Genomic DNA, 25,808 nt, shown 5'->3' with positions numbered 1-25,808 from the left:
CAAGACTAAAACAGTCTGTGATGTATATATATATACATAGATATGTGTGACATGAGATATGAGGCTGAACAGCTTGCATATGTCTTCAATATGATATCCCCTGCTCTGAAACCACTGATGGTGGTGAAGTAGATCACTGAGTATGTGTCCCTGGGTCTGTGTCTCTCAGTCTGTATCTGTATCACTGTCAGTGTCTGTCTGTCTCTGAGTCTGTATCACTGTCAGTGTCTGTCTGTCTCTGAGTCTGTATCACTGTCAGTGTCTGTCTGTCTCTGAGTCTGTATCATTGTCTGTGTCTGTCTGTCTGTCTCTGAGTCTGTATAATTGTCTGTGTCTGTCTATCTGTCTCTGAGTCTGTATCACTGTCTGTCATTCTGTCTGTCTCTGAGTCTGTATAATTGTCTGTGTCTGTCTATCTGTCTCTGAGTCTGTATCACTGTCTGTCAGTCTGTCTGTCTCTGAGTCTGTCTCTGAGTCTGTATCACTGTCTGTCTCTGAGTCTTTATCACTGTCAGTGTCTCTCTGTCTCCGAGTCTGTATCACTGTCTATCAGTCTGTCTGTCTCTGAGTCTGTATCATTGTCTGTGTCTGTCTACCTGTCTCTGAGTCTGTATCAATGTCAGTGTCTGTCTGTCTCTGAGTCTGTATCACTGTCTGTCAGTCTGTCTATCTGTCTCTGAGTCTGTATCATTGTCAGTGTCTGTCTGTCTGTCTCTGAGTCTGTATCACTGTCAGTGTCTATCTGTCTCTGAGTCTGTATCACTGTCAGTGTCTGTCTGTCTCTGAGTCTGTATCACTGTCTGTCTCTGAGTCTGTATCACTGTCAGTGTCTGTCTGTCTCTGAGTCTGTATCACTGTCTGTCTCTGAGTCTGTATCACTGTCAGTGTCTGTCTGTCTCTGAGTCTGTATCACTGTCTGTCACTGAGTCTGTATCACTGTCAGTATCTGTCTGTCTCTGAGTCTGTATCATTGTCTGTGTCTGTCAATCTGTCTCTGAGTCTGGATGACTGTCAGTGTCTGTCTGTCTCTGAGTCTCTATCATTGTCTGTGTCTGTCTGTCTGTCTCTGAGTCTGTATCACTGTCAGTGTCTGTCTGTCTCTGAGTTTGTATCACTGTCTGTGTCTGTCTCTGAATCAGTATCATTGTCTGTGTCTGTCTGTCTCTCTATCTGAATCACTGTGTGTCAGTCTGTCTGTCTGTCTCTGAGTCTGTATCATTGTGTCTGTTTGTCTGTCTGTTCCTGAATCTGTACCACTGTCTGTCTGCCCCTGAATCTGGATCACTGTCTGTCTGTCCCTGAATCTGGATCACTGTCTGTCTGTCCCTGAATCTGTACCACTGTCTGTCTGCCCCTGAATCTGGATCACTGTCTGTCTGTCATTGAGTGTGGATCACTGTCTGTCTGTCCCTGAGTCTGTATCACTCTCTGTGTCCCTGTGTCTGTCTGTCTGCCCCTGAATCTGTCCTTGTGTCCCAGTCAGTGTCCCTGTTTCTGTTAATGGAGTAAGTGACTCCTGTATCTGGATTATGTAAATACTTTGTGGTATTAAATATTTAAAAAATACCAAGTGGATTGAAACGTTACTATATGGCTGATGTTCCTGTTTTTTGTTTTTTTCAGAAGAGAGTCGAATGGCATTTTCACCGAAGGAAGCACCTGTCTATGTGAGTATCTAACTTCTTGTTGGGCGGTGGTGTTGTCTAGTGGTTAAAGCACTCATCACACAGGACGCCCATTCCAGGTGTCCCATCACTAAAGCAGCATAAAACAATACTCTGTCATTTGTCCCTTCGACTTCATGAACCATTTGTTTTAAAATGAGGCTGGTCATGCAGCATTGTTATTAAAGGGCTGGCTCTCCATGGCCAAGTTTGATTCCCGCAGTGGGTTAAGCCATGATATGGCTTGAATATTATTATGATGACCTAGGGAACATTCTCACTCATTTTCCTGAAACCAGATTTATGTGTGAAAATGCAAAATACGATGTCTTGAAGGGGAAGGACATAATATTGAAACATGTTGGAACTATGGTACTCACAATAATTGATTTTCTTCAAGAACAGCACTTAATAATTATAACTGAAAACACAAAAATTTGCAGTTACGCAAATTATTTTCATATCAAATACATATTGCAGGTGAACGTGATATAAGATATATTGCAGTTCTAAGGAGGTTTTTGTTTGAATGTGGATCCAATCAATAACAAAGTAAGGCATCCACAATTTATGTATTTTTTGGGCGAATGGTTATTGTTATGAATACACAATGCCATTTAGAAACTGGTCAAATTTAGCAAATGTTATAATTGGGATTACACTTTCGTAGTAGAGTACAGATTCTTGTACTTTTTTTTTCTTACAGGTTATTGTTTTTCTTAATAAATCTTAACTTTACCCTAATTAATGTTTTCAATAGTAAAATCAATTTTAATTTTAGATTTAACCTTCATACAGCTGATTCACTGATGGCTTGTGCGCCACTGCATTCAGTGTCTCTTGAAGGTGGCCAAGGCTTTCTGAAATCAACCAACCGAAAAAAACATAGAAAAACAGTAAAGGATAGTGTGTAGGTTGAATCAACATGTGGTACGTGGAAGTCCAGATAGCCAGTCTTCCCAAGGGCCAATCAGTCGTAGTTTAGCATCAGCCAGGAAAGGTCAGCCATTGCTCCCCCCCCCCCCCCCCCGATTGTGTAGGTTTGTCTCCTATTTCCTGTCTGACTGGGAATGTCGTCAGCCAATCACAAGCTCTGCTGGGGACCAGTTTTAGAGACGGTAGCGGAAATCTTCGGAACTCATTTTGGTAATGTTTGATAGTGTTGTCAATACTTGACAGGGTCTGACAGTTCAACTAATGGAGGATCTAGTATGTGTAGGTATTACCTTGTCGAGACACAGTAAGGATCTATTGGTCACCTGTTACTAAGAGCACACTATTTTAGTTTATTATCTGCGGATGTGGACCACCTGATTGGAGGTGAAGTTGGCTTATGTCATGGCCTGTTTCTCGTCATCCAGTGTTATATGTACTTTTAGATTTACTTTTAAGTTTCACTTCAATATTTTTTGCGTTTTAAGGTATAAACTTAAAACTGGTGTGCACACTTTGTGAATACATAAAGATTTACACAAGCCCCATCCCTTCTGGTATCAGCCAATAAGGAAAGTAGTCTGGTTGTTAGCATGGTTATTTTGGTAATCTGGTTGTTAAAAAGGATAGTAGTCTGGTTGTTATATAAGGAAAGTAGTCTGGTTGTTAAATAAGGAAAGTAGTCTGGTTGTTAAATAAGGAAAGTATTCTGGTTGTTAAATAAGGAAAATAGTCTGGTTCTTAAATAAGGAAAGTAGTCTGGTTGTTAGCATGGCCATTTTGGTTGTCTGGTTGTTAAATAAGGAAAGTAGTCTGGTTGTTAAATAAGGAAAGTAGTCTGGTTGTTAGCATGGCTATTTTGGTAGTCTGGTTGTTAAATAAGGAAAGTAGTCTGGTTGTTATATAAGGAAAGTAGTCTGGTTGTTAAATAAGGAAAGTAGTCTGGTTGTTAGCATGGCTATTTTGGTAGTCTGGTTGTTAAATAAGGAAAGTAGTCTGGTTGTTAGCATGGCCATTTTGGTTGTCTGGTTGTTAAATAAGGAAAGTAGTCTGGATGTTAGCGTGGCTATTTTGGTTGTCTGGTTGTTGAATAAGGAAAGTAGTCTGGTTGTTAGCATGGCCATTTTGGTAGTCTGGTTGTTAAATAAGGAAAGTAGTCTGGTTGTTATATAAGGAAAGTAGTCTGGTTGTTAAATAAGGAAAGTAGTCTGGTTGTTAGCATGGCTATTTTGGTAGTCTGGTTGTTAAATAAGGAAAGTAGTCTGGTTGTTAGCGTGGCCATTTTGGTAGTCTGGTTGTTAAATAAGGAAAGTAGTCTGGTTGTTAGCGTGGCCATTTTGGTTGTCTGGTTGTTAAATAAGGAAAGTAGTCTGGTTGTTAGCGTGGCTATTTTGGTTGTCTGGTTGTTAAATAAGGAAAGTAGTCTGGTTGTTAGCGTGGCTATTTTGGTTGTCTGGTTGTTAAATAAGGAAAGTAGTCTGGTTGTTATATAAGGAAAGTAGTCTGGTTGTTAAATAACGAAAGTAGTCTGGTTGTTAAATAACGAAAGTAGTCTGGTTGTAAGCATGGCTATTTTTGTAGTCTGGTTCTTAAATAAGGAAAGTAGTCTGGTTGTTAGCATGGCCATTTTAGTAGTCTGGTTGTTAAATAAGGAAAGTAGTCTGGTTGTTAAAAAAGGAAAGTAGTCTGGTTGTTATATAAGGAAAGTAGTCTGGTTGTTGAATAAGGAAAGTAGTCTGGTTGTTAGCATGGCTATTTTGGTAGTCTGGTTGTTAAATAAGGAAAGTAGTCTGGTTGTAAAATAAGGAAAGTAGTCTGGTTGTTAAATAAGGAAAGTAGTCTGGTTGTTAAATAAGGAAAGTAGTCTGGTTGTTAGCATGGCCATTTAGGTTGTCTGGTTGTTAAATAAGGAAAGTAGTCTGGTTGTAAGCGTGGCCATTTAGGTTGTCTGGTTGTTAAATAAGGAAAGTAGTCTGGTTGTTAGATAAGGAAAGTAGTCTGGTTGTTAGCATGGCCATTTTGATTGTCTGGTTGTTAAATAAGGAAAGTAAACTGGTTGTTAGCGTGGCCATTTTGTTATTATCCCCCACCAACTTTGTTGGACGGGGGATATAGAAACGGGCCCCGTCCGTCCGTCACGTTTCGTTTCCGGAGCTTAACTCAGAAACCGTTCACTATTTTTTTATGAAACTTTGCAGGTCTGTCAAGTACATGCTGAACTGGTGCCTAATTATTTTGAAATTTTAGAAATTTATATTTTTTACGTTTCCATGGCAACAAGATGGACTTAGGTTCTGTGAGGGTAGGGTTCATTTCCGGAGCATAACTCATAAAACGTTCAATATTTTTTCATCAAACTTTGCAGGTTTGTCAGGTACATGCTGAACTGGTGCCTTTTGCTGTTTAGAAATTTTAGAAAATTTTTTTTTTATGTTTCCATGGCAACAAGATGGGCTTAGGTTCTAAACTCTTCTTTTTTTTTACAATTTCCATGACAAGTTCCACCTCAGTTAAAAATGTTTAGGGTTTGGTTAGATTTAATTATGTCATAAATTCTGCAGCAGGGGCGAGGGATATAGCCACGTTAGTGGCAAACTCTTATTTATTTTTGGAAACATAAATGAAAAAGAACTGGCTTGGTTATCCCAATGAAATGCCTTGGAATGACTTGCAATTTATTTATTTCAATTTGATTTGATATTTGCACATTCTTCATATGCAGTCATTCATCATCTATTCATGAACCATCGACGCTCTCCCATAATGAATATAGCTAGCCACCATGGCCTATTCTTAGCATCCCCAACCGTGAGAGTACTAAAATAAAACCACCATAAAACCAGCTTACTCATTCCACGTGTTTGAATTTTGACTCTGCATGTATTGTCCATAAATGTGTTGGGAAATAGGATGTAAATTTATTTAAGTCAGATGATAAATTAGCTTAAAACAGGTGAGCTACAGAACCTCGTTCTATTTTCCATACCTCATATTTCATTGATTGTTGTAATGACTGCCTGTCTTATCGGGACTGTTGTCAGTGTCATGGACATCAGGAGTAGAGACAACTAGGTGGGACTGTCTAGGCCTCATTACTGAGGGTTTAGAAGGGACTCTGATGGTACAACAATGTTAGTCCTGCTGATTGTCCGCCCCCACCCCATGTTTGCCAATTAGAAGATGCTTCTGACTCATCCTTGTCAGAATCTGAACCTGACTTGAGTTACCTCCCTTGTTCTCCACAGTTGGACTAGGGTGTTTTTAGCTTTTGAGAATATAGTGTTATGAAAATTGTTGCCAATTTTAAGGTCTCAAATTATTCAATAATAGTACAATAACATTTTCTTTGGTATCAGTTTAAAGAGAAGGGTAAGTTATCAAGAGGATAGAACATATAATAATGATGTGGCCCAAATTAAGATCATTGCGGATGAAAAATATTTTACAGAGGCATTTTTAGCAATATTTACAACTTCATAGAGGTGGGGGGGGGACACCAGAAATGTTTTTTGCACATTGTACCCATGTGTGGAATATCTATCCCCCTTTTGGCGTGACGAGTGAATGCTTTAACCACTAGGCTACTCCTCTACCCCTTTCTACAGAGGTATTAGTAACCAAGGGGGGGGGGGGGGGGGGGTAGGCCCTTTCAAACTGATTGTAATACAGAAGTATATCATGTAAATATTTGGACAGTTTTTTTATGACTCCTGATGAAAAGGACGAAAATATGACTGAATTATATTACACAGGGCCGGTATATGTACCGTGAGTAAAGTGAAAATATATAAATACATGGCAGAATTAATCACTATAAATTAAATGTTTGTCTTGTGATTTGTGTTTGAGTTTAGATATGGATAGAATTGTCACCACAAATACCTTGCATTCAGTGTGACTCTTTGTATTGTGTATGGAACCAAATGTGTGTGTCCTTTCCGTGTATCGTTTCCTTTGGCATCTACTGACCTATAATTGGGTGTAAGACACCTAATCACAGGGATGCTTTGATTGCCGCACTCAGTTTGCTTGGTTTGTGGCATTGTGGGAGTTATTCCCATCACGGTCAGACGTTGGCCTCGTTAGTGCAATCAAAGAATGCAGTCTTAATGGAAACCAAGCGTTACAATGAGTTAGGGACCAATTTGCACGATTGGAATTGCCTTTTAGAATTATAGCTGTTGAAGAATTGCACTTTTAGTTCAGCTGACATTCAGGAAACGAATTTGTTTTTACAATATTTTTATGTTTTTGAAGTTTTGTTTAGTCAAACTGAGTTGATGTTGAAGTTTGAGTCTTCTGAATCCAGTTGTGGATTACTCGCAAAAATTACTTTGAATAAATTTTGGCAATTTAATCTTAAGATGTTTGAAAGATTAAATTTGTTACTCTAGGGAGGTGGCACCATTGTTGTGGCTCTGACAGAAGATACTAGTTTCCCAGAAGATGCACAACTATTTCTGGTTTTCGAGGGTGCCAGCCGCCGTCATGTGACCACAGCCAGCAAAGTCAGTGTCAGTACACTGCACTCCTTCATTCCAGGTAAGGCTTTTCATTCTTCCACCTACAGCACTGAAAACGTACACATGCAGGATAAAAAGGCTTCTTCAAAATAGTCAAACCTGATCCAACTCACTCATATCGATTCGAGGGCAGGATAGGTCTCAGTGGCTTATCCTAGAGCTGACTAATGAGGATTGGTTGGATACCCTGAGTGCACTTTTTGATTTTGTGTCCCCCTGTGAAGATTTGGGTCACCATTGGTCTTAAGCAATCAATACTTGTCGTAAGAGGCGACTTTTGTGAGAGGTTGGTCAGGCTCGGTGACTTGGTAGATGCATTTTGTTGTATCCCTTTGCGTAGATCGTTGCATCAATCACTAGGTTGTCTGGTCCTGACATGTTATTTACAGATAACTGTCATATAGCTGGTATGTTGCAGAGTGGTGTTGAGCAATAAACAGACAATCAGATTGTTTGTCATAATGCCGAGATGGCCTGGGTGGCATAGTACTGTCAGGCACAGGTTTGACTGGCCGAGACTTGATTATATAGAGGCTGGTGTGTTTATTACAGGACAATTGCTGACTGAAGCGTGTATTCAGACTCTCATCCTTGACATATCCTTGCCATGACACTACGACTGCACTGTGGATCAGTACAAGGATGTGATCAAGTGTCATGGTCCCTATCAAATATTTCTCAGATGATTATTCTACTGCAGTGGTGCCTCACAGACTTTACCTGGTCATTATCCTACAAAGAGCAAACTTGGCAATGAGCTTTTAATTCTCATTTCTGCCAAGATGGAGTGGTATTTTTTGCAGAGGTCAAGGTCACCAATGGCTGCTTTCAGTAAATGTAGTCTTTGATCAAATTCATTACATTATGATCACTAGGAAATGTTCCATCATCAATTTCCTCATCAACGTCAGACATATGTTACAGTCAGTCAGTAGATGCCATCTTTACAAAAAATATGATTCAAGAATAGAAGAAACCGAATACAGATTGTGTGTCGTTATGCCCCGAAGGCATGAATTGTTGCTCATTCTATTTACCACTAGTTTTGTCTGTCCCGGACTTGATTATTTACATGTCACAGTGATAAGGCAAGAATATTGCAGACTGTAGCCAAAAGAACATTCAATCAGCCCTCTGTCGTTAAGCCAGTGTTGCAGATGAAACTGTTACCCTTAGTGTGGCTCTTAAAAGCTTTTGTGGTAGACATGTGGAGGACATGTCCAAATATGATGCATAAATGACAAAAATGATGTCAGATGCAATTCCTATTTTGACTTGGACCATATATTCCAAAGGTTTTTCAGATGATCAATTGACTTATCTTTGCATGTGTTTGTGACAAGTGCCATCTGTGGGGCAGTGTATGCCCTCCTTTCTGCGAACACTGGTATCATCAGTATTAGATAGTGATTAATAAACACAAGCTTATCATACAGTTGGAATTGTACAATGGATTCTGCTTTTTGCAGAAATTATGATTATGGAAAGAGTTATGTAGCTTTTATGTAAAAGAAACTCTTAAATTACCACATTCGACGTAATAAGCGCCCAGGGCGCTCTCAAAATTAGAAATAGGGGGCTCTTATTAGAATATTATTTTGGTGAAAAAAACAGAGCTGAAAGATAAATTTCGTGGTTTATGCTGACAACCTGAAATGTTTATGTACAATAGGTATATTTTTCCACAATTTAATTGCCCATAATCAAGGGTGCATATAACACACGAGTGCGTATTATACACGAATAAATGAGTCTTATGTACATTAATCAATCGGAAGGGGTGCTAATTGGGATTGTTCATTAGCCAATATATTAGCAAATATCGCCGTGGGAGCTTATAAGAGCGGGGCGCTTATTACGTTGAATATGGTATATACATTTACTTGCCTCGTAGGCCAGTTTACTGTTGTCGTCCATGACCCAGACCACCTGCTGATATCTCTTTTACCTCGTGCAAGCTGGTATAAGTGGATTTACTTGACATTTAGAAAAGAAGTTTTTGGAAACGGATATGTCTTATCTGCTTATCCTGGAAACACTTTTCTCTTAAACTTGTCACAGTGTTGATATTGTCTAAATATTGATGTCGACAGTGTTAAACCTGAGTCTCTCTTCCTCAGGCCCACATGAGTGAAGTTTCTTGACATTTGAGTTTGTGAAATAACTACTGTTACAGAATTTAAAAAATGTTAATCCGAAAAGACATTTCTCATAAACCTTCCATAATATTGATGCTTTCCATGTTGTTTAGAATGTCCCCACATAATTAAGGCCTAGTGACATCTTGTTTTGTTCCCGGTACACTGTGAATGATGAACTCTTACGAAATAGATGCATTTTAGTGGTCAGAATCCATTTCATCGATCATTACATTTCCTGTTATTTCTTTCACGTGATCTATTACCAGCCATAACCATTATGACCAAACAGTGTTGAAGTACTTAAAAGGCCAACAACAGAAATAGTCCCGTGTCAAATCCCTTGATGTGTGTAAACACATACCCCCAACACCTGATACATGTACGTCATCTTACTGTGGGTGGATGTCGCCAGGGACATGCTGGCTATTGTGTTGGATGAACAATTAGGAACGCAGAATGTACCGCAATGTATGTGAGACACTGAGCTGGCTAATGGGACGTGGGTCTGAATACATGGGGCAATGGGTATCCATCGGGCCAAGACATAAACATTGTGTTTTTGGTAACCCTACCCACCTGTCATTATCTTTCGGACCTGTTATCAGTTCTGTAACCAGACATCATGACAAGCACTTTTTGGATGTCTGAGAGTAAAATATGTGAAAATGAGGAATTTTTATCTTTTTATCGAACTAGTCTGTGAATAAGATGATATATTTACCCATTTGTATTGTTCCTGTCTACATCTTCATAGAAAGTCAGGATAAATTGCTAGCATCATGTTCAAATATAGGAAAAACTCTTTATTAAGATCATTAAAATCAGCCTTTTTGACACATTTTAGCCACACCAGGACATTTTATATTGTTGCAAGTCCCACACTCCCCGTGAAGATCCCAGTTAAAATTGGTCCTCAGCAACCCATACTTGCTGTAAAAGATGACTAATGCTTGCCGTAAAAGGCGACTAATGGGATCGGGTGGTCAGGCTAGCTGACTTGGTTGATGCACGTCATTGTATACTGATCGTGTAGTTAGATGCTCATGATATCAACCATTGGATTGTCTTATCCAGACTTGATTATTTACAGACCGCTGTCATAAAGTTGGAATATTGCTGAGTGCCACGCTAAACAACAAGTCCCACACATGCAAATGAACAAAGTCTTAAATTATCATTTCTACCGACACATTGACCTTGTGCATTGTGTCACATCTCTAACTGGACATTGAGACAAGCACAGCTGGCCTAACCGTTCTTCCACATATTAGCTACATATCCTGCAACCAAACAAACATCTTGGACCATGGGCAGAATATGTCCCCAGAACCCCATGCATGCTGATAGCACCAGCAAATGAGGACTGGGGAGTAATAATGTGTGACTGCAAGGATCATTGCTCATGCTGTCAACCACCTGTTTGCCTAGCCTGAACACAGTTACTTGCAGGCTTCTGTGTGACTGCAATTTACCTATCTGTGGCATAAACCACCATTCACTCAATCCAGAAAACTCATTAAAACTTTGATTATAATATTCTTTTCATCGACATACCGACACCTGTATTGGCTGCCTGAATCTCAAGTATTTGTTGTTGCCTCACGTGACTTTGATCTGTAGGACGGTGAGTAACAGAGGCTTATTATGAACGCACTTGGTAAATATTCATCTGGACTGTGGTAGCTCTCATGCAGGTGTGATAATGACCAGTGGCTATTTTAGCATGAAAGGGATAGATCTGGAGAGCTGGACAATGGACGTGGTGGCCCCATTGTTTCCTGTTTAGACAGTAGCATTCCAGGGAGAGACAATCAAACATTCCTGGAGACCTGTCTGTGTGGGGAGGAGACGCTGCACAATTACTGATACTCGATCGTGCAGCACCGCTCACTATCAAGTAAGCAAGGAAAAAGAAGAAGAAATTATTTATCAACTTGTCAGATATTGCATTTTCCCATTTCTGTGATGAAGCCTGCATAAATAAGTATACAATACCAGACAGACTACTGCTGAGAGATACGCAGTATGTAAACAAACAAAATCATTATGAGCAACTAACATATTTTCATGATGTCCTCATTTTCTCTTGCACGCAATGGAATCTGTCCGGTTGATAAAGACTGGTTATTTTCTGGTTGGGGGCGGTCGGGTAGCCTGGTGGTTAAAGCATTCGCTTGTTACACCGAGGACCCGGGGTTCGATTCCCGACATGGGTACAATATGTGAAGCCCATTTCTGGTGTCCCCTGCTGTAATATTGCTGGACTATGCTAAAAGCGGCGTAAAACCATACTCACTCACTCTGATGTTGATGTCATATATTTACATTCAGTTAAGCACATTCACGTACTTGTTACACCATTCAGCAGGTTTATACTGTTATCTATAGTCATATATTTACATTCAGTTAAGCACATTCACTACTTGTTACGCCGTTCAGCAGGTTTATACTGTTATCTATAGTCATATATTTACATTCAGTTAAGCACATTCACGTACTTGTTACACCGTTCAGCAGGATTATACTGTTATCTATAGTCATATATTTACATTCAGTTAAGCACATTCACGTACTTGTTACACCATTCAGCAGGTTTATACTGTTATCTATAGTCATATATTTACATTCAGTTAAGCACATTCACGTACTTGTTACACCATTCAGCAGGTTTATACTGTTATCTATAGTCATATATTTACATTCAGTTAAGCACATTCACGTACTTGTTACACCATTCAGCAGGTTTATACTGTTATCTATAGTCATATATTTACATTCAGTTAAGCACATTCACATACTTGTTACACCATTCAGCAGGTTTATACTGTTATCTATAGTTAAGAGCATATTTTCAAATTTAGATTCATATTATATATTTTAGATATTCATCAATTTATGGCAACTTTACAGTTATAACACAAGCTGTAGAAGCAAGACAGATAGACAAGTATGTATGTGGTTTATTTAAGTGTTCCTGGTCACACACCATTCCATGCTATTTACCGAAGTCGGAATGACCGATCTGGTGACAGGGTGGTATTAGTTCTAACATATTGCCTGACTGGGGAACTGGGGGGCTGACTGGGGGTCATTGTGAGGCAGACCTGTGTATTGTTATCTTATCCTGGGACAAACCAATTAATCCCTGACCGAAATAACATATGCCCAGCACTATAGACATATGTCTACCTGGATTAGGTGGCGATCGGGACGAATCTATCATTTTGACTTAGATTCAGTTATATGCTCTTTAAGGCCTGACAGATTGTATTTGTTGTTTTCCAGACTGGACATTTTTTATGGGGTTGTAGACAAATTGATGAAGAAGTTTAAGTTTTAAAACGAAATAAAAAAGAAATGTTGAGAAAATATTCAATGAATCATACACTTTTTCCTTTTGGTTTTGCAGATTTTATTATAGTCTTGTTTGTGAAATTCATAAAGAAAATACGTAAATGAACCTGGTCTCAAATTGTATGTTCCCTCATTGAGCTCATGTTGTTTCCTTGTGTCATAAGGGGAAGTGGGGTAGCCCTGTGGTTAGTGTTTGTTGGTCATGCAGAAGGCTCAGGGTTCAATTTTATACTGGTGCAATGTGTTAAGGTCCCTGGTGTTCCCTGCCATGATATTGTTGTGATATTGGTAAATATGGCAGGAAAACCCAACTCACTCACTCACTCCAAGTATGATAAAGTGTGTTCATCATCTGGTGCATGAGGAGGTGCTGTGGTATGTCCAAGGTTAAAGTTTTGACTTCCCCAAATCAGCCTTTATATGCTTATATATTTCATTTTGTGGAAAGTTAAAAACTTGAAATATATGACAAAAAGCAACTAGATCTCAGCCATGTAAACATGTCCTGATATTTTTCATATCAATATTTCAATGCTTTCCATAACTCTATACTTTGACATTTCATTGGTCCAAAGTGGTATTTATTCTACCTCTCCCATGTAATGTTAAGAAATAGTTTTCAAATATTTTCTATTTATCTTCAGACTGATACTGAATTAATAATTTTGTCTTGATACTCAAGAAACAGAAACTGTTAATGCATAATGTGTGATAAGGAAAAAGGACACAAAGTTCACATAATTAAATCAGTTGGCTTCCAACTAAAGCAATGTTTGATCTGAGGAGAAACTAGTATGTGGCCATAACAGGAGAAAGCAAAACAGCCAGCACTCTCCAAGAACATTTTGAATTGCTTCTGTAAAATGTAAACCAGATTGGCCAACGAATTAGGATTTGTGGCCTGATCATTGTTGACCCTTGGCAGCTTTACCAAGCTAATTGTTTGTTGTATTGATTGCAAACACACATCTCTTTACCAATCAGCAGAACAAGTTCTACTGGACGGAATCAAACCACATTTCTCCGCTCTTGGACGGATCTTCTGGTTTAATGTCATCAGGACGGTTTGTCACAAAAATTGGAAGTATGATGAAAATTGGAATTTTGTGGGACATTTGAATATTTTGATATAAATTGTTGTTTGTATCAAGATTTTAGTTTATGGATATTGATTCATGAACTATTTCTCATGTTCTGCTGTTTTGATGAATAAAGAAAACTGCATTTTATCAGAGAAATGTAATTCAGTTTTGCAAATATTGAACCAAAATGCAAGATTTGTTTTGTATTAAGGAAGAGAATATACGATATAGATGGCACCTTCTTTATTATTAGGAACACAACGTTTCGGAGTATATGCTTACTCCTTCATCATTCCCCTGATGTAGGAGTAAGCATATACTCCGAAACGTTGTGTTCCTCATAATAAAGAAGTTGACATCCATATATTCTCTTCCTTATGTGTATCACTTCTAAATGCTTTTCAAAGACCTTGTTTTGCATTAATTGCAAATTCAGAAACATACCATGAATAATTATGATCCTTTAAATTAGTAATTATTGCAATGAAGTTCAGTTTGTTTCATTTGTTGTTGTGTTTTAAGCAGTTGCTTGTCACATTGCTGTCCTAACTCATCATGACCTTGAATAACCTTGAAGTGTTTATAATATTCCTTTCTCCTCACTTCATAAAGCCAATATGTAGTCCACCATCTTGGAACACCTTATTAATTGGAGCGTTACCTGAACAGATGTTTCCTAGTCACAGCTTAGCATTCAGGGGATGCGTTTGATGTTACGGGTCACTGATGCTACAATATTTCCATGGCTGAATTATGATCATTAAATGATTTTGAACAGCCAAGCTGTTGAACAGATTGTTCAATAAGCTGTCATTTCAGTGTAATCTGTTTCTGGTCCATCGTGGTTGAGGCAAGTGCATTTTGGATGATGGAAGGCGAATTGTGTTATCATAGTTATAATTCTGAACCATGTTTGCTCAGCACTGATAAAATCAATGACCACTATTATTGGGTTCTATGTTGTGTTGCTAAATTAAGTGCAGGCAGTTTTCAAAGAGTTTTCTGGAGTAAGTGATCTTATGTTGAAAGTTATGTTTTTAAGAAACATACCTTGATGGTTACCTAGAACCAGATTTAGCTTTAAAATGTCAAGATGAATTGACAAACTGTTGAAAAACACCATTCAATAGAAATGTTCGGAGGAAAATTTCATCATCAGATTTTGAAGTGAAACAAATTATGTTTAAAATACCATGTCAGGAATTGTGTTTTAGAATATATTGAGAATGGTAGTTTTTACAGAAAGAGGGTTAATTACGCAGGTATATTACAAAAATCAATTTATCGTATTTAAGCAAGATCAATGCAGATATGTCGATGTTGGAATCTACTTGTTGCTAATTGTATTGTTATTTAGGCATAACATGTTGTAACAGTTTAGTTGTTATCTTGCGTTGTCATTGAATCTATTTTTGTTCAACCAGAATTATTTCTTACGAGATATATGTCATTCTTTATGTGTAAAAACTGGGATTCTTTTCTCTGATGTGTTGCCATGATAACACAGGTTTAGTTTTAATATTGTTTAACATTTTGTAATTACTAGTTTCTATGCAATTAACTTTTTAAACATAATCCAAACATTGGATTACAGCTCCAGTTGGCCGCATAAAGGGATTCAGATTTCAAGAGTATCTTGCAAATCTGCAATGGCCACCATGCTAGTTATTATACCCCCTTTGCCTTTTGCTAGTTTGAAGATTCTGAATTTTTTAATTTTCGCCTTGTTTTGTACGGCCTATATCTTTTTAACTATGCACCCTAGCTTCATCAAGCTTGCTACACACATTTACCACAATGAGTACTTGTGCCTTTTGCTAGTTTGAAGATTCTGCATTTTTTTATTTTTGCATTTTCAATGGAATCATAGTGGTTAAAGTGTTCGCTCGTCACGCCGAAGACCCGGGTTCGATTCCCGACATGGGTACAATGTGTGAAGCCCATTTGTGGTGTCCCCCACCGTGATATTGCTGGAATATTGCTGGAATATTGCTAAAAGCGGCGTAAAACCTCACTCACTCACTCACTCACTCACTTTTATAAGATTCTGAAAGTTTTCTCTTTTGCTGTTTTCATGGAAACATGATGGAATTTCGAAATTTTGATGACTGGTTTTGTATAGCTCATGGGGTTACAAAGGAAAGGGCACTTCCTCTGACTTAAAGCAACAGGTATAGTTCATTAATTAACAAACTATTTACTATTGTTGACCAGCGGGGTTAACAGGGGTATGTGAATTTTGCTCACTTCTTTCTTGTTTAAGTCACCTTGTGGTTACTTGAGCTTGATTGTGCCTGTTAGTTTAGAACTTACTTACATAATAAATGATAGTAGTAATTAAATTATGTTCACTTTTCTAATAATATACTCAGATTTAACTTATGGTCAGCGGATCTTGCCAAGGTATCAGATTACAGAAAGAAGCTCCTTTGTTGCAATCTTATCATCTGTTTGTCCATGTGTTTTGCAGGTTGTCCAAGCAGCAAGAATCTGCCATTTATCATGAGTGTGGCTGGGATAGGAAGTACTTGGGGAAGGTCACAATAACATTGCTGGCTCAGATGGAGGGTTGTGGAAATAAATACACAAAATTGAGATATTGAGAGTCCCAACAATATAGGTTTCTTAGATGGTTATGACTGTCACTGTCTATACTGATGACTGAATGGGGTCAGAAGGGAAGCCCAATGGTTGAAGCATTTAGCCTTTAGAACAGCATTCCCGTGTTGATACTAAGAGGTGTGGGGTCTAGACTTGGCATTAAGACATGCCCACTCCCTCACTCTTACCTCGAGGTGGTCGGGTGGTTTGTTGGTCAAAGGGGCCAGCTGTCATGATGACAGTTTGTGTTTTAATCCCTTCATACGTACAGTGTGTCGAACCCATGTTTGGTGTTACCCATTGGCTATAGCTAGAAGAGAAAAGAACCTCACTCCCTCACTCACTCACTGACTCACTCACGCTGAATAACCATGTCAGGCAAGACTTACCCAAAGTTTGGAACAGATAAATATGAAATGAAGACATCAGTCTTTAAAAAAAGAAGATAAGATGCAAGAGCCTTTATTAATAGACAGTCTTTATCATGTTTATAGATTTTGTAATGGGAGTCTATTTCGACTGAGGCTTTTCCATATTGGAGGACCTACCTTGGGTTTTCATTAAGTATTTCAATGTGGTTAGAAATATTTTTGTCAGGCTTACGACAAAATTAGAATCAATTTCTGCACTACAGGGGAATCTGTTCATGCTCTAGAAGACTTTGGAAATCAAATGATATTTCTTTATTGATCTGGATTTGGAAACTCTGAGGCTCTGGATTGAAAATTTGAAAGAGTCTTTATTTATTTAAAAAATATATATTATATAACTGTACAACAGTAGAGTCTGTCTGGGTGTACATACAATGAACAGTAGAAAGGCACAGTTGATGTCTGTCTGTGTGTGACGACCGTGAAGTATACGAAGGGCGTCATTTGAGTATAAGAGCATCCATTGTATTTTGTTTGTACGAATCAGCCGACTCTATGATGTTTAATGGAGTGATCATTTATGTACATACATTTTAAGATAAACTATTTTGTAAACTAGAAAAGGATGGGTAGGGTATATGAGATTAATATGTTAGCTACTTGCCTAGACAACAGTAGCAAGCCCCATCTGGGTCCATGCGACTAACAGGTTCGGGTGGTCAAAATATTCATCAAAATGATGTTGCTGTATGCTTCATGAAGCCTACGGGAAAGTACTGATACCGTAGTACCTCTTCTGGAAGACAATCTTGGGTCAGGAGAATGGGCCTATTGTCAGGGACAGTCGAGAAAAAATGATTCATTGTAATGTTTTTTGTCTCAATGTTATCCATGTGAATAGTTAACGCATAGGAATGGTGCCATGCTTGTCAGACGAATTGAAGAAGTTACTAAAATGGGGATTTTATGGTTGCAATGGCTGCTTGGTATTGATAGTGCCTGGTGCATCAAATCTCAGCTGTGGCATGACCTGATATCATTTGATGTTCATGCTATTGACCACTAATTTTAAATTTCAGCATGAATAAGTTAAATATGGAAAACACAGACCTTTATTTGATGGTATGAGATGTATTATAAACAAAGGATTTATGATGCAAGTGTCTTGGGGTGTAAATATGGTATAAGATGTATCTTGCTATGTATGACATGGATTAAGAAGCATAGTGTATGTGTATTGCAATAGTTCACATGGTGTAAGATGCACAGTGCATGTATATTGCAATATATAACATGGTGTGAGATGCACAGTTCATGTCTATTGCAATATATAACAGGTTGTAAGATGCACAGTGCACGTATATTGCGATATATAACGTGGTGTAACATGCACTGCATGTGTATTGCCATATTCAACATGGTGTGAGATGCAACATGGAATAAGATGCATACTGCGATATATATAACCTGGTGTAAGATTCATAGTGCATGTGTATTGCAATATTTAACATGGTGTGAGATGCACACTGCATGTATATTGCAGTTTATAACATGGTGTGAGATGCTCAGTGCATGTGTATTACAATGTTTAACATGGTGTGAGATGCACACTGCATGTATATTGCAGTTTATAACATGGTGTGAGATGCTCATTGCATGTGTATTACAATGTTTTCTCTATCCTTAGCTTTCACATGGAGATGCACTTAAAGAATTTGCACATTTAGCTGACCAGAAAAATCTTTGCAAATATTTGCTGGACGTGTGGTCAGAGGGCTCTGGTCAAATATGTGGATCTATGTGAAGGAGAGTTTGCCTTTACATTGTACGAGAAAGCTGGTTAACAGCTCACGAAGAGCGTTTTGATTATGTTTGTGTGTGATTATGAAGATGAGCCTAGGAAGGAGTTTCTTGTTTTGAATATTGTGTGTGACAAATTCAGTGTGTGTTATCCCCCATGTCGAGATTCCTGAACATTGAGGATATCGTTAAATCATGGTTTTGATATTTCTCAGGATAGATACATAGATTTGATGCACCAATTATGCTCCAAAGTGAAGGATATATGAAGAAGAGTGACATTACTCAAAACTGCAAGTATTATATTGGAAAGTTCCTGTTAACCGAAAGACCCAAACAAACCAGCTTAATTGTCAAATAGCTGAGCAATGGTGGTGGAAAACAACCAACACAGGCTAAGGTACAGAGTTATCGAGACAAGGCTGACTAGATGTGAAAATCAAACATTTCACCATAATTTCTGCATCAAACATTGGACACTGTTGAAATAAGGGCCTTGAGCAACATATCACAAGGCATTACATGGGAAAATATTCACCGTGAGGTCAAGCCTCTGAGATTCTGTGGATTGAATTTGGAAACTTGAGTGAATTCTTTTTTTTGTTGCGAAGTTGGAATGAATACTGTGTTTTTGTAAGGTATGTTTTGGAATCTATCTTTTGATCATCAGTGGATGAATATTGAATTTTGAAATCTAGGATATTAAAAGTTAGATGATTATGACAGTTTGATACTACTTCATGTTGTTGCTTGGAACTTGCAAGAAGTGACTTAGATTTAACTATCAAATAATTTGATTAATTTGTATCGGGAGGAAACAACACTTACAGATGTGCCTCAATTTGGAAATTATGGCTTTTGTTTCCATATTGTGACATGCATTTCTTGTTAAGTGTTTGTTGTCTATGTTCACAGTCACACTCTTGTTCACCATTCAACATAAGATTAATAAGATAAATGTGCTAACTGATAAAAATAACAATTGACCAATATGTTAGAAGGATTTCTTGTTCTAAATTTCCAAATAAAAAAATCTAACAACCATTTTTACAAATCAAATAAGCTTTTGACAACAACTGCTCACAACTAACAAATGCATCAGCTAAGGCCACAATAAATTATTTATTATTTTTCTTCCCAATTTGAACCAAATGTGAGGTGGGAAACAATTTCCTTTGAAACAAACTATACAAAGCATCTGTGTACATCAACAATCAACAGATGGGATTCCTATGATGCTTGAAGGTTGGGTGTGACTACCTATATGGTGTGTTTCATCATGTAGAAATGGGGGCACAGGTGGCCCAGTCGTCTAAGGCGCCGCGATTCGCTGTGAAGAGTTGCGTCCCTTGGGCACGCCAGAAACCTATGGTTGTGAGTTCGAATCCTGGGTCGCCCCGATTAGGTTTCTAGGTTTGTCAGCACCATACCCGTGCTCGTGGGTTTCACCGAAGTGATAAAGATCTGAGACCTGCATCACTTCGGGCTTTTCTCCCACATTAAGCTGACATGCCGTGATATAACTGGAATACGGATAAAAGCAGCGTTAAACCAAACTCACTCACTCACTCATGTAGAAACTGGAAGAACACATGAAGTTTTCTTCATCTGTGGGGGAATTGCCTCCTTGGTCTAGTGGTAGACCATCCGCCCGGAGAGCAAAAGGTCGGGGGCTCGATACCTGGCCGTGTCTTACCAAAAGATGTTAAAAGATGATACTTGTTGTTTCCCTGCCTGGATCTTGGCATTAAAGAGGCTAAAAACAAGGACTGGTTGGCTCTGAGTGCGTATACTGTGTCTGAGTGGGGTATTCATGTTAAACTGTGGATGGTATGTCAATGGGTTAGCACTATAAAATCAACATTAATCTGGACTAGCACAAGCAGCCACTCACACATATGCATGCACATCGCTATGTAAGTACAATAATGTTAAATGCGAGATTAAACTCCATGTCACTTCACCTCTCCTGTGGGGTCAATGTAATGAAGTTGGATGTTTGTAGCTGGTGGGTTTATCATTCTGGGTATTCTCTCTGAAAATTCTCATGCTTGCTCCACACTTCAGCCATTGGACCCGGGGTAGAATAGGTCTTCAGCAACCCATGCTTGTCGCAAAAGATGACTGTGCGTGTCGTAAGAGGCAACTAATGGGATCGGGTGGTCAGACTCACTGACTTGGTTGATCCATGTCATCGTATCCCAATTTCATCGATTGATGCTTATGATGTCAGTCACAGGATTGTTTGGTCGAGCCTCAATTTTTCACAGATCACTGTCATATGGCTGGAATATTGCGGCGTTATACATCAAACAAACAAACAAACAAAAACTTCAACCATTGATAACATACACAGCTTTAAAATTCTTCAGTAATTAGAATATAACCTTCTTGTGAGTACTGTTGATTTATTGATTCTGCCCTCAGTGAAGTAATGGTTAGGTGATGCTTGCAATGTTTAGGTGATAGTTGCGATCCTGAGTGAAATTAATTTTTATTCATTTATTGGTTGCTTCATGCAAGTTCTTGACCTAAATTTCTCACAAACTTGCAACTAAAGAGAAAGAGTTAAAGTTAAATTTTCCATAAAACCTGTGAAGTGTTAACCATAAGTACACAGACCAATCAACAGTCTTCTTTTGTCTAGTTTCTGTAATCTTGATCGGAAGGATTAATAGTGATTTCAAGTAATATCTTTTTATTGAAGGATGTAATTTTCTTGGTTTCTTCCTTCACTTATCTCAAGGGAAATGATTGAGACACTGACTTTAGTAAATATCCAACTTAAGCATGATTGATGCGTTGTTTACAACCTCGCTTGTTGGCTGGAGTTGATGTTGTAGAATCGTAACAATGTCGGACCACGCACCCAACTGTCAGAGTTATTGCGACAGAAACATCATGGAATTTAATTATATTAGGGTAGGTGTCACTTAGACAAATCAAGGAGCCATATTACCAGGCATATCAAAAGTTAATATCTTATTATGACAGCTTGCCCTATTTCAGTTTGATGGGTGTCCTATTAGATCAGGAGAATTTAACAGCTTGATTTTATGGTCCGTCATGGTCAGCAGAAAGCGTGGGTTTGGTGCCGACTTTGAGAATAAGCCGCACGTTTAGGAGTAATTCCTCAATAGACCTGTGACTGGCAAATTGAAATGGATTGATGTTCTCATGGGGAAGGGGGTCAGTGGAGGGCTAGTGAGTCCTTGAAAACAGTCTTTGTAATGGCTAAATAGATATCAGTGAGGGTGGTATTGTTGGGACTGTGGGAGTATTATAGCAATGTAACAGCAGTCGACGCTAATACTGATTTCTCCAAGTGTAACCCTATGTGGAAGTGAACCTATTGATTTGTGAGTGAATTCTAGAACCACTAGACTACCCTCTAGCAACCGGTGGCCCAGTTGTTTCAGGATCCCAGTGGCCCGGTTGTTTCTAGCTTTGTCAGCAACAACATACCCGTGCTTGTGGGTTTCACCAAAGTGGTAAACGTCTAAGACCTGCATCACTTCAGGCTTTCCTCCCACATCAAACTGACGCGACGTGATATGACTGGAATACTGGTCACTGTGATAAACATGACTCACTCATTCATTTGCTGTAGTAGGGATGATTTTCTTAAGCAAGTGATATATACACAGTTTCTTTGGGGGCCTTATTTATGTATTATATGAAAACTGTGACACTTCACTTATATAGTTAAACATTTCAGCTTATGTTGCATTTGAGGTATTAGAAACATTTTTTGAATTGGGGGCACAGGTGGCCTAGTAGTCTAGAACACAGTTACATCCCTTAGACATGCCAGGATCCACGTTGTATGGGTTCAAATTACAGACTATTTCCTGTTATGATTCTTGGTCTGTCGGCACCATATTTATGCATATGTGTTTCACAAGAGTGTAAATATCACAATATACATTGGTTACAGTTTTCCTTTCAAACTTAAGTGACACACTATAGTATTAGTTAAATACTAAATAAGGTAGCATGAATCTCACATCACTTACTCATTGTTAACATGCTATGAAATAGATGACATTGTTTGATAGGCATTTCTTAGAAGTTGACGGATGACAACCATTTTGTTGAAATCTTTTGTTTGATAATGATATGTTGATTGACACAAGCTTTTACATTCCGTAAATGTGTGTGTGACAATGTCTTCTGGCGCATGCTTTTCTGTTTCTATATTATTGAAACCTTTGATGATGAAAACTTTTCTGGTAAGGCTTTGTGTCCTGAAATATCAAGCTGGAACCAGTCAGCTGGGCAGCTCTGAGTCTTGGTGATGTGTTGTGCTGGCCAAATATGTGAACTGAAGGCTCGCTGATGGGCTGAACTGATTGAAGGGGGTTACTTTCATTTCATGTGGGAATTAGGCCTGATGAACTTCCCTCCCCAAGTTCCCTTCTTGGGAATTACGTTGATAGCTCCTGTGGAATTGGGAAATAATGCAGCTTGATTCTGTAAATCTTTTTCAACATACTTAAGGTATAGCTCCCTCTTCCTCTGCCAAGTCTTGCCTTGCAGGAATGTCCTGAACTTTTAATTTTGTTGTTGTAAAGTTCATCTTTTTTGCTTTGGAACAACATTTTGTTATTGTCTTTTGTGGAAAGGTGGTTTTAGATGACCGTGACAAAAGGTGTTTGACAGTGTTGTCTGTGACAGGATCAGCAGATTATGGGTTCGAAGCCCAGATTTGTCATGATTATAGATCTTGGTTTGTCAGCACCATACACACAAGTGGTGATGTTATAAACCTGAAATGCTGTTCAGTGTTGAGTTACACCCAACTCTTTCATTTATGTGTGTGCAAACTAGATCCTCTGTTACACCCCTCAGTTGGGCACTTTCTGTCATGTGCCATCCAGGCCCGGGGGTCCATTCCACAAAGCGATGATCGTAGCACAAAGTGATCGTAACTCCCATACTTTAACACAGACTTACGACTGCTGTACCACTAATTGCTCGTAGCTCCTATACTTTAACACAGACTTAAAACTGTCATACCACTAAGTGATCGTAACTCCCATACTTTAACACAGACTTACGACTGCTGTACCACTAATTGCTCGTAACTCCTATACTTTAACACAGACTTAAAACTGTCATACCACTAAGTGATCGTAGCTCCTTTACTTTAACACAGATTTACAACTGTCGTAGTGCTTAGTGATCATAACTCCCAAACTTTAACACAGACTTACGACTGTCGTAGTACTAACTGATCGGAACTCCTATAATTTAACACAGACTTAAAACTGTCATACCACTAAGTGATCGTAGCTCCTTTACTTTAACACAGATTTACAACTGTCGTAGTGCTTAGTGATCATAACTCCCAAACTTTAACACAGACTTACGACTGTCGTAGTACTAATTGTTCGGAACTCCTATTCTTTAACACAGACTTATGACTGTCACAGCGTTAAGTGATTCTAACTCCCATACTTTAACACAGACTTACGACTTATGGAGCTCTAAGTGATCGTTACTTCCATACCTCACATAGACTTACGAGTGTCGTAGTGTGACAGTCGCTTTTCTGGAATGGGGCCTTGCTGATTGGTCACTGTCCTTTACTGAACTTGATGTACATGATCTCTGATTAGACTTTTCTTACTTCATATTACCTGGTGGGAACTTCAGCAACATTAATTTCAGTTTACTTGATTACAAGGCGTTTTTCAATTAGGGACGATCAATTATTTATACTTTCATCAAAGCTCATCAGCACCTGTCCTGAAAAGTTTGATAACTTTCACTTGGCGTGAAATGGGTTTGACATACTGAATACACCAAGAGTATATGTATAACAAATGTCTACATATTATTACTACATGATATAATATAAATTTACTTGGTCATGCAAACCTACTCTCTGAAAGTGTGGCAGTTTTAGTTGACCTAGGCAGTCATAAATACATTGGCCTTCGTCTGTCATGAACATTCATTAGCAATCACTTGTTATAAACATTCATTGGCCATCATCTGAACATTATTTGGAACATTTATTGGACATTGTCTGTCAGAAACATTCATTGGCCATCATGTGTTGTGAACATTCATTGGACATTGTCTGTCAGAATCATTCATTGGCCATCGTTTGTCGTGAACAGTCATTGGACATGGTCTGTCAGAAACATTTATTGGCCATCGTGTGTCGTGAACAGTCATTTGACATGGTCTGTCTGAAACATTCATTGGCCATCGTGTGTCGTGAACAGTCACTGGACATTGTCTGTCAGAAACATTCATTGGCCATCGTGTGTCGTGAACAGTCATTTGACATGGTCTGTCAGAAACATTCATTGGCCATCGTGTGTCGTGAACATTCACTAGACATTGTCTGTCGGCATCATCTCCTGTGGAAACTTGGTATATGTTCCTGACATTGCAGCATCCTTGTGTTTGTGCCAGTGGTTCTGATTCCCTTCATACATTGTGTGCATCTCCACAGTGGGCGGTGGGGTAGCCTAGTAGTTATAGCGTTTGCTCATCACGCCGAAGAACTGGGTTCGATTCCCGACATGTGTGTACAATGTGTGAAGCCCATTTCTGGTGTCCCCCGCCGTGATATTGCTGGAAAATTCACTCACTCACTCACTCACTCACTCACTCACTCACTCACTCACTCACTCACTCAATCACTCAATCACTCACTCACTCACCTCTCCACAGTATGCACAGTATGCATCTTTTTACCTGCATAGTTGTGTGGTTTCCTTCAACTATTTAGAGGTTGTGAATGAATTTGGGAGATGAATCCTGGTCTATGGCGTCACACCCAAAACATATTGTGTATTCATGATGCTTGCGTCCAGACATTGGTAGAAAATAATTTTGTGGTACAATCATACAAGTATAGATGATCACCTTCATTTCCATGAATGCACAGAAAAATATTGTGAAGTAAAGAGATTCCATCAAATTTTAAACAAACATGTGGTGTAGATGGTTGTCCATTCATGGTCTGATCCAGATTCGGTTATTTACAGGCCACACTGATATGGATGGAGTATGCTGACTGCAGCATGGAGCAACAAACAAACAAAAAACAAACAAACAAACAATTAACTTTCAATTTAGCATTGTAGTAATTCATTGTTGGTGGTATAGCCTAGTGGTTAAACATTAGCTTGTCAAACTTCATAGCTGGTTCAGTTCCAGCATAAGTGACCATGGTTTGTGTACCCCTATTAAGGCATGGCTGGAGAACTGCACTCACTTATGCTGGAACCTGATAGGATAGAAATAAACTTTACATTATTCATCTCAATGGCACCAGTATTCTGAGATCACATGTAGCTTACATTGAGGCACCTTGTAT

General features: G+C 38.7%; 1 protein-coding gene across 6 annotated transcripts in view; it reads left to right on the top strand.

The window, feature by feature from the left end:
- Positions 1-25,808, top strand: part of LOC139453836 (rho guanine nucleotide exchange factor 28-like) — a 251,958-nt gene that overhangs the window by 43,665 nt on the left and 182,485 nt on the right. For all 6 annotated transcript variants that reach the window (XM_071235686.1, XM_071235454.1, XM_071235606.1 and 3 more), the window contains exons 3-4: positions 1,624-1,667; positions 6,992-7,139. In XM_071235686.1, coding sequence (XP_071091787.1) covers positions 1,624-1,667; positions 6,992-7,139 — 192 coding nt within the window. The remainder of the gene's footprint in view (positions 1-1,623; positions 1,668-6,991; positions 7,140-25,808) is intronic.

The sequence above is a fragment of the Haliotis cracherodii genome, unplaced genomic scaffold, assembly GCF_022045235.1.
Source record: "Haliotis cracherodii isolate W230 unplaced genomic scaffold, xgHalCrac1.p SCAF_1, whole genome shotgun sequence".
Classification (NCBI taxonomy): domain Eukaryota; kingdom Metazoa; phylum Mollusca; class Gastropoda; order Lepetellida; family Haliotidae; genus Haliotis; species Haliotis cracherodii.
This window is presented reverse-complemented; position numbering and strand designations above follow the sequence as displayed.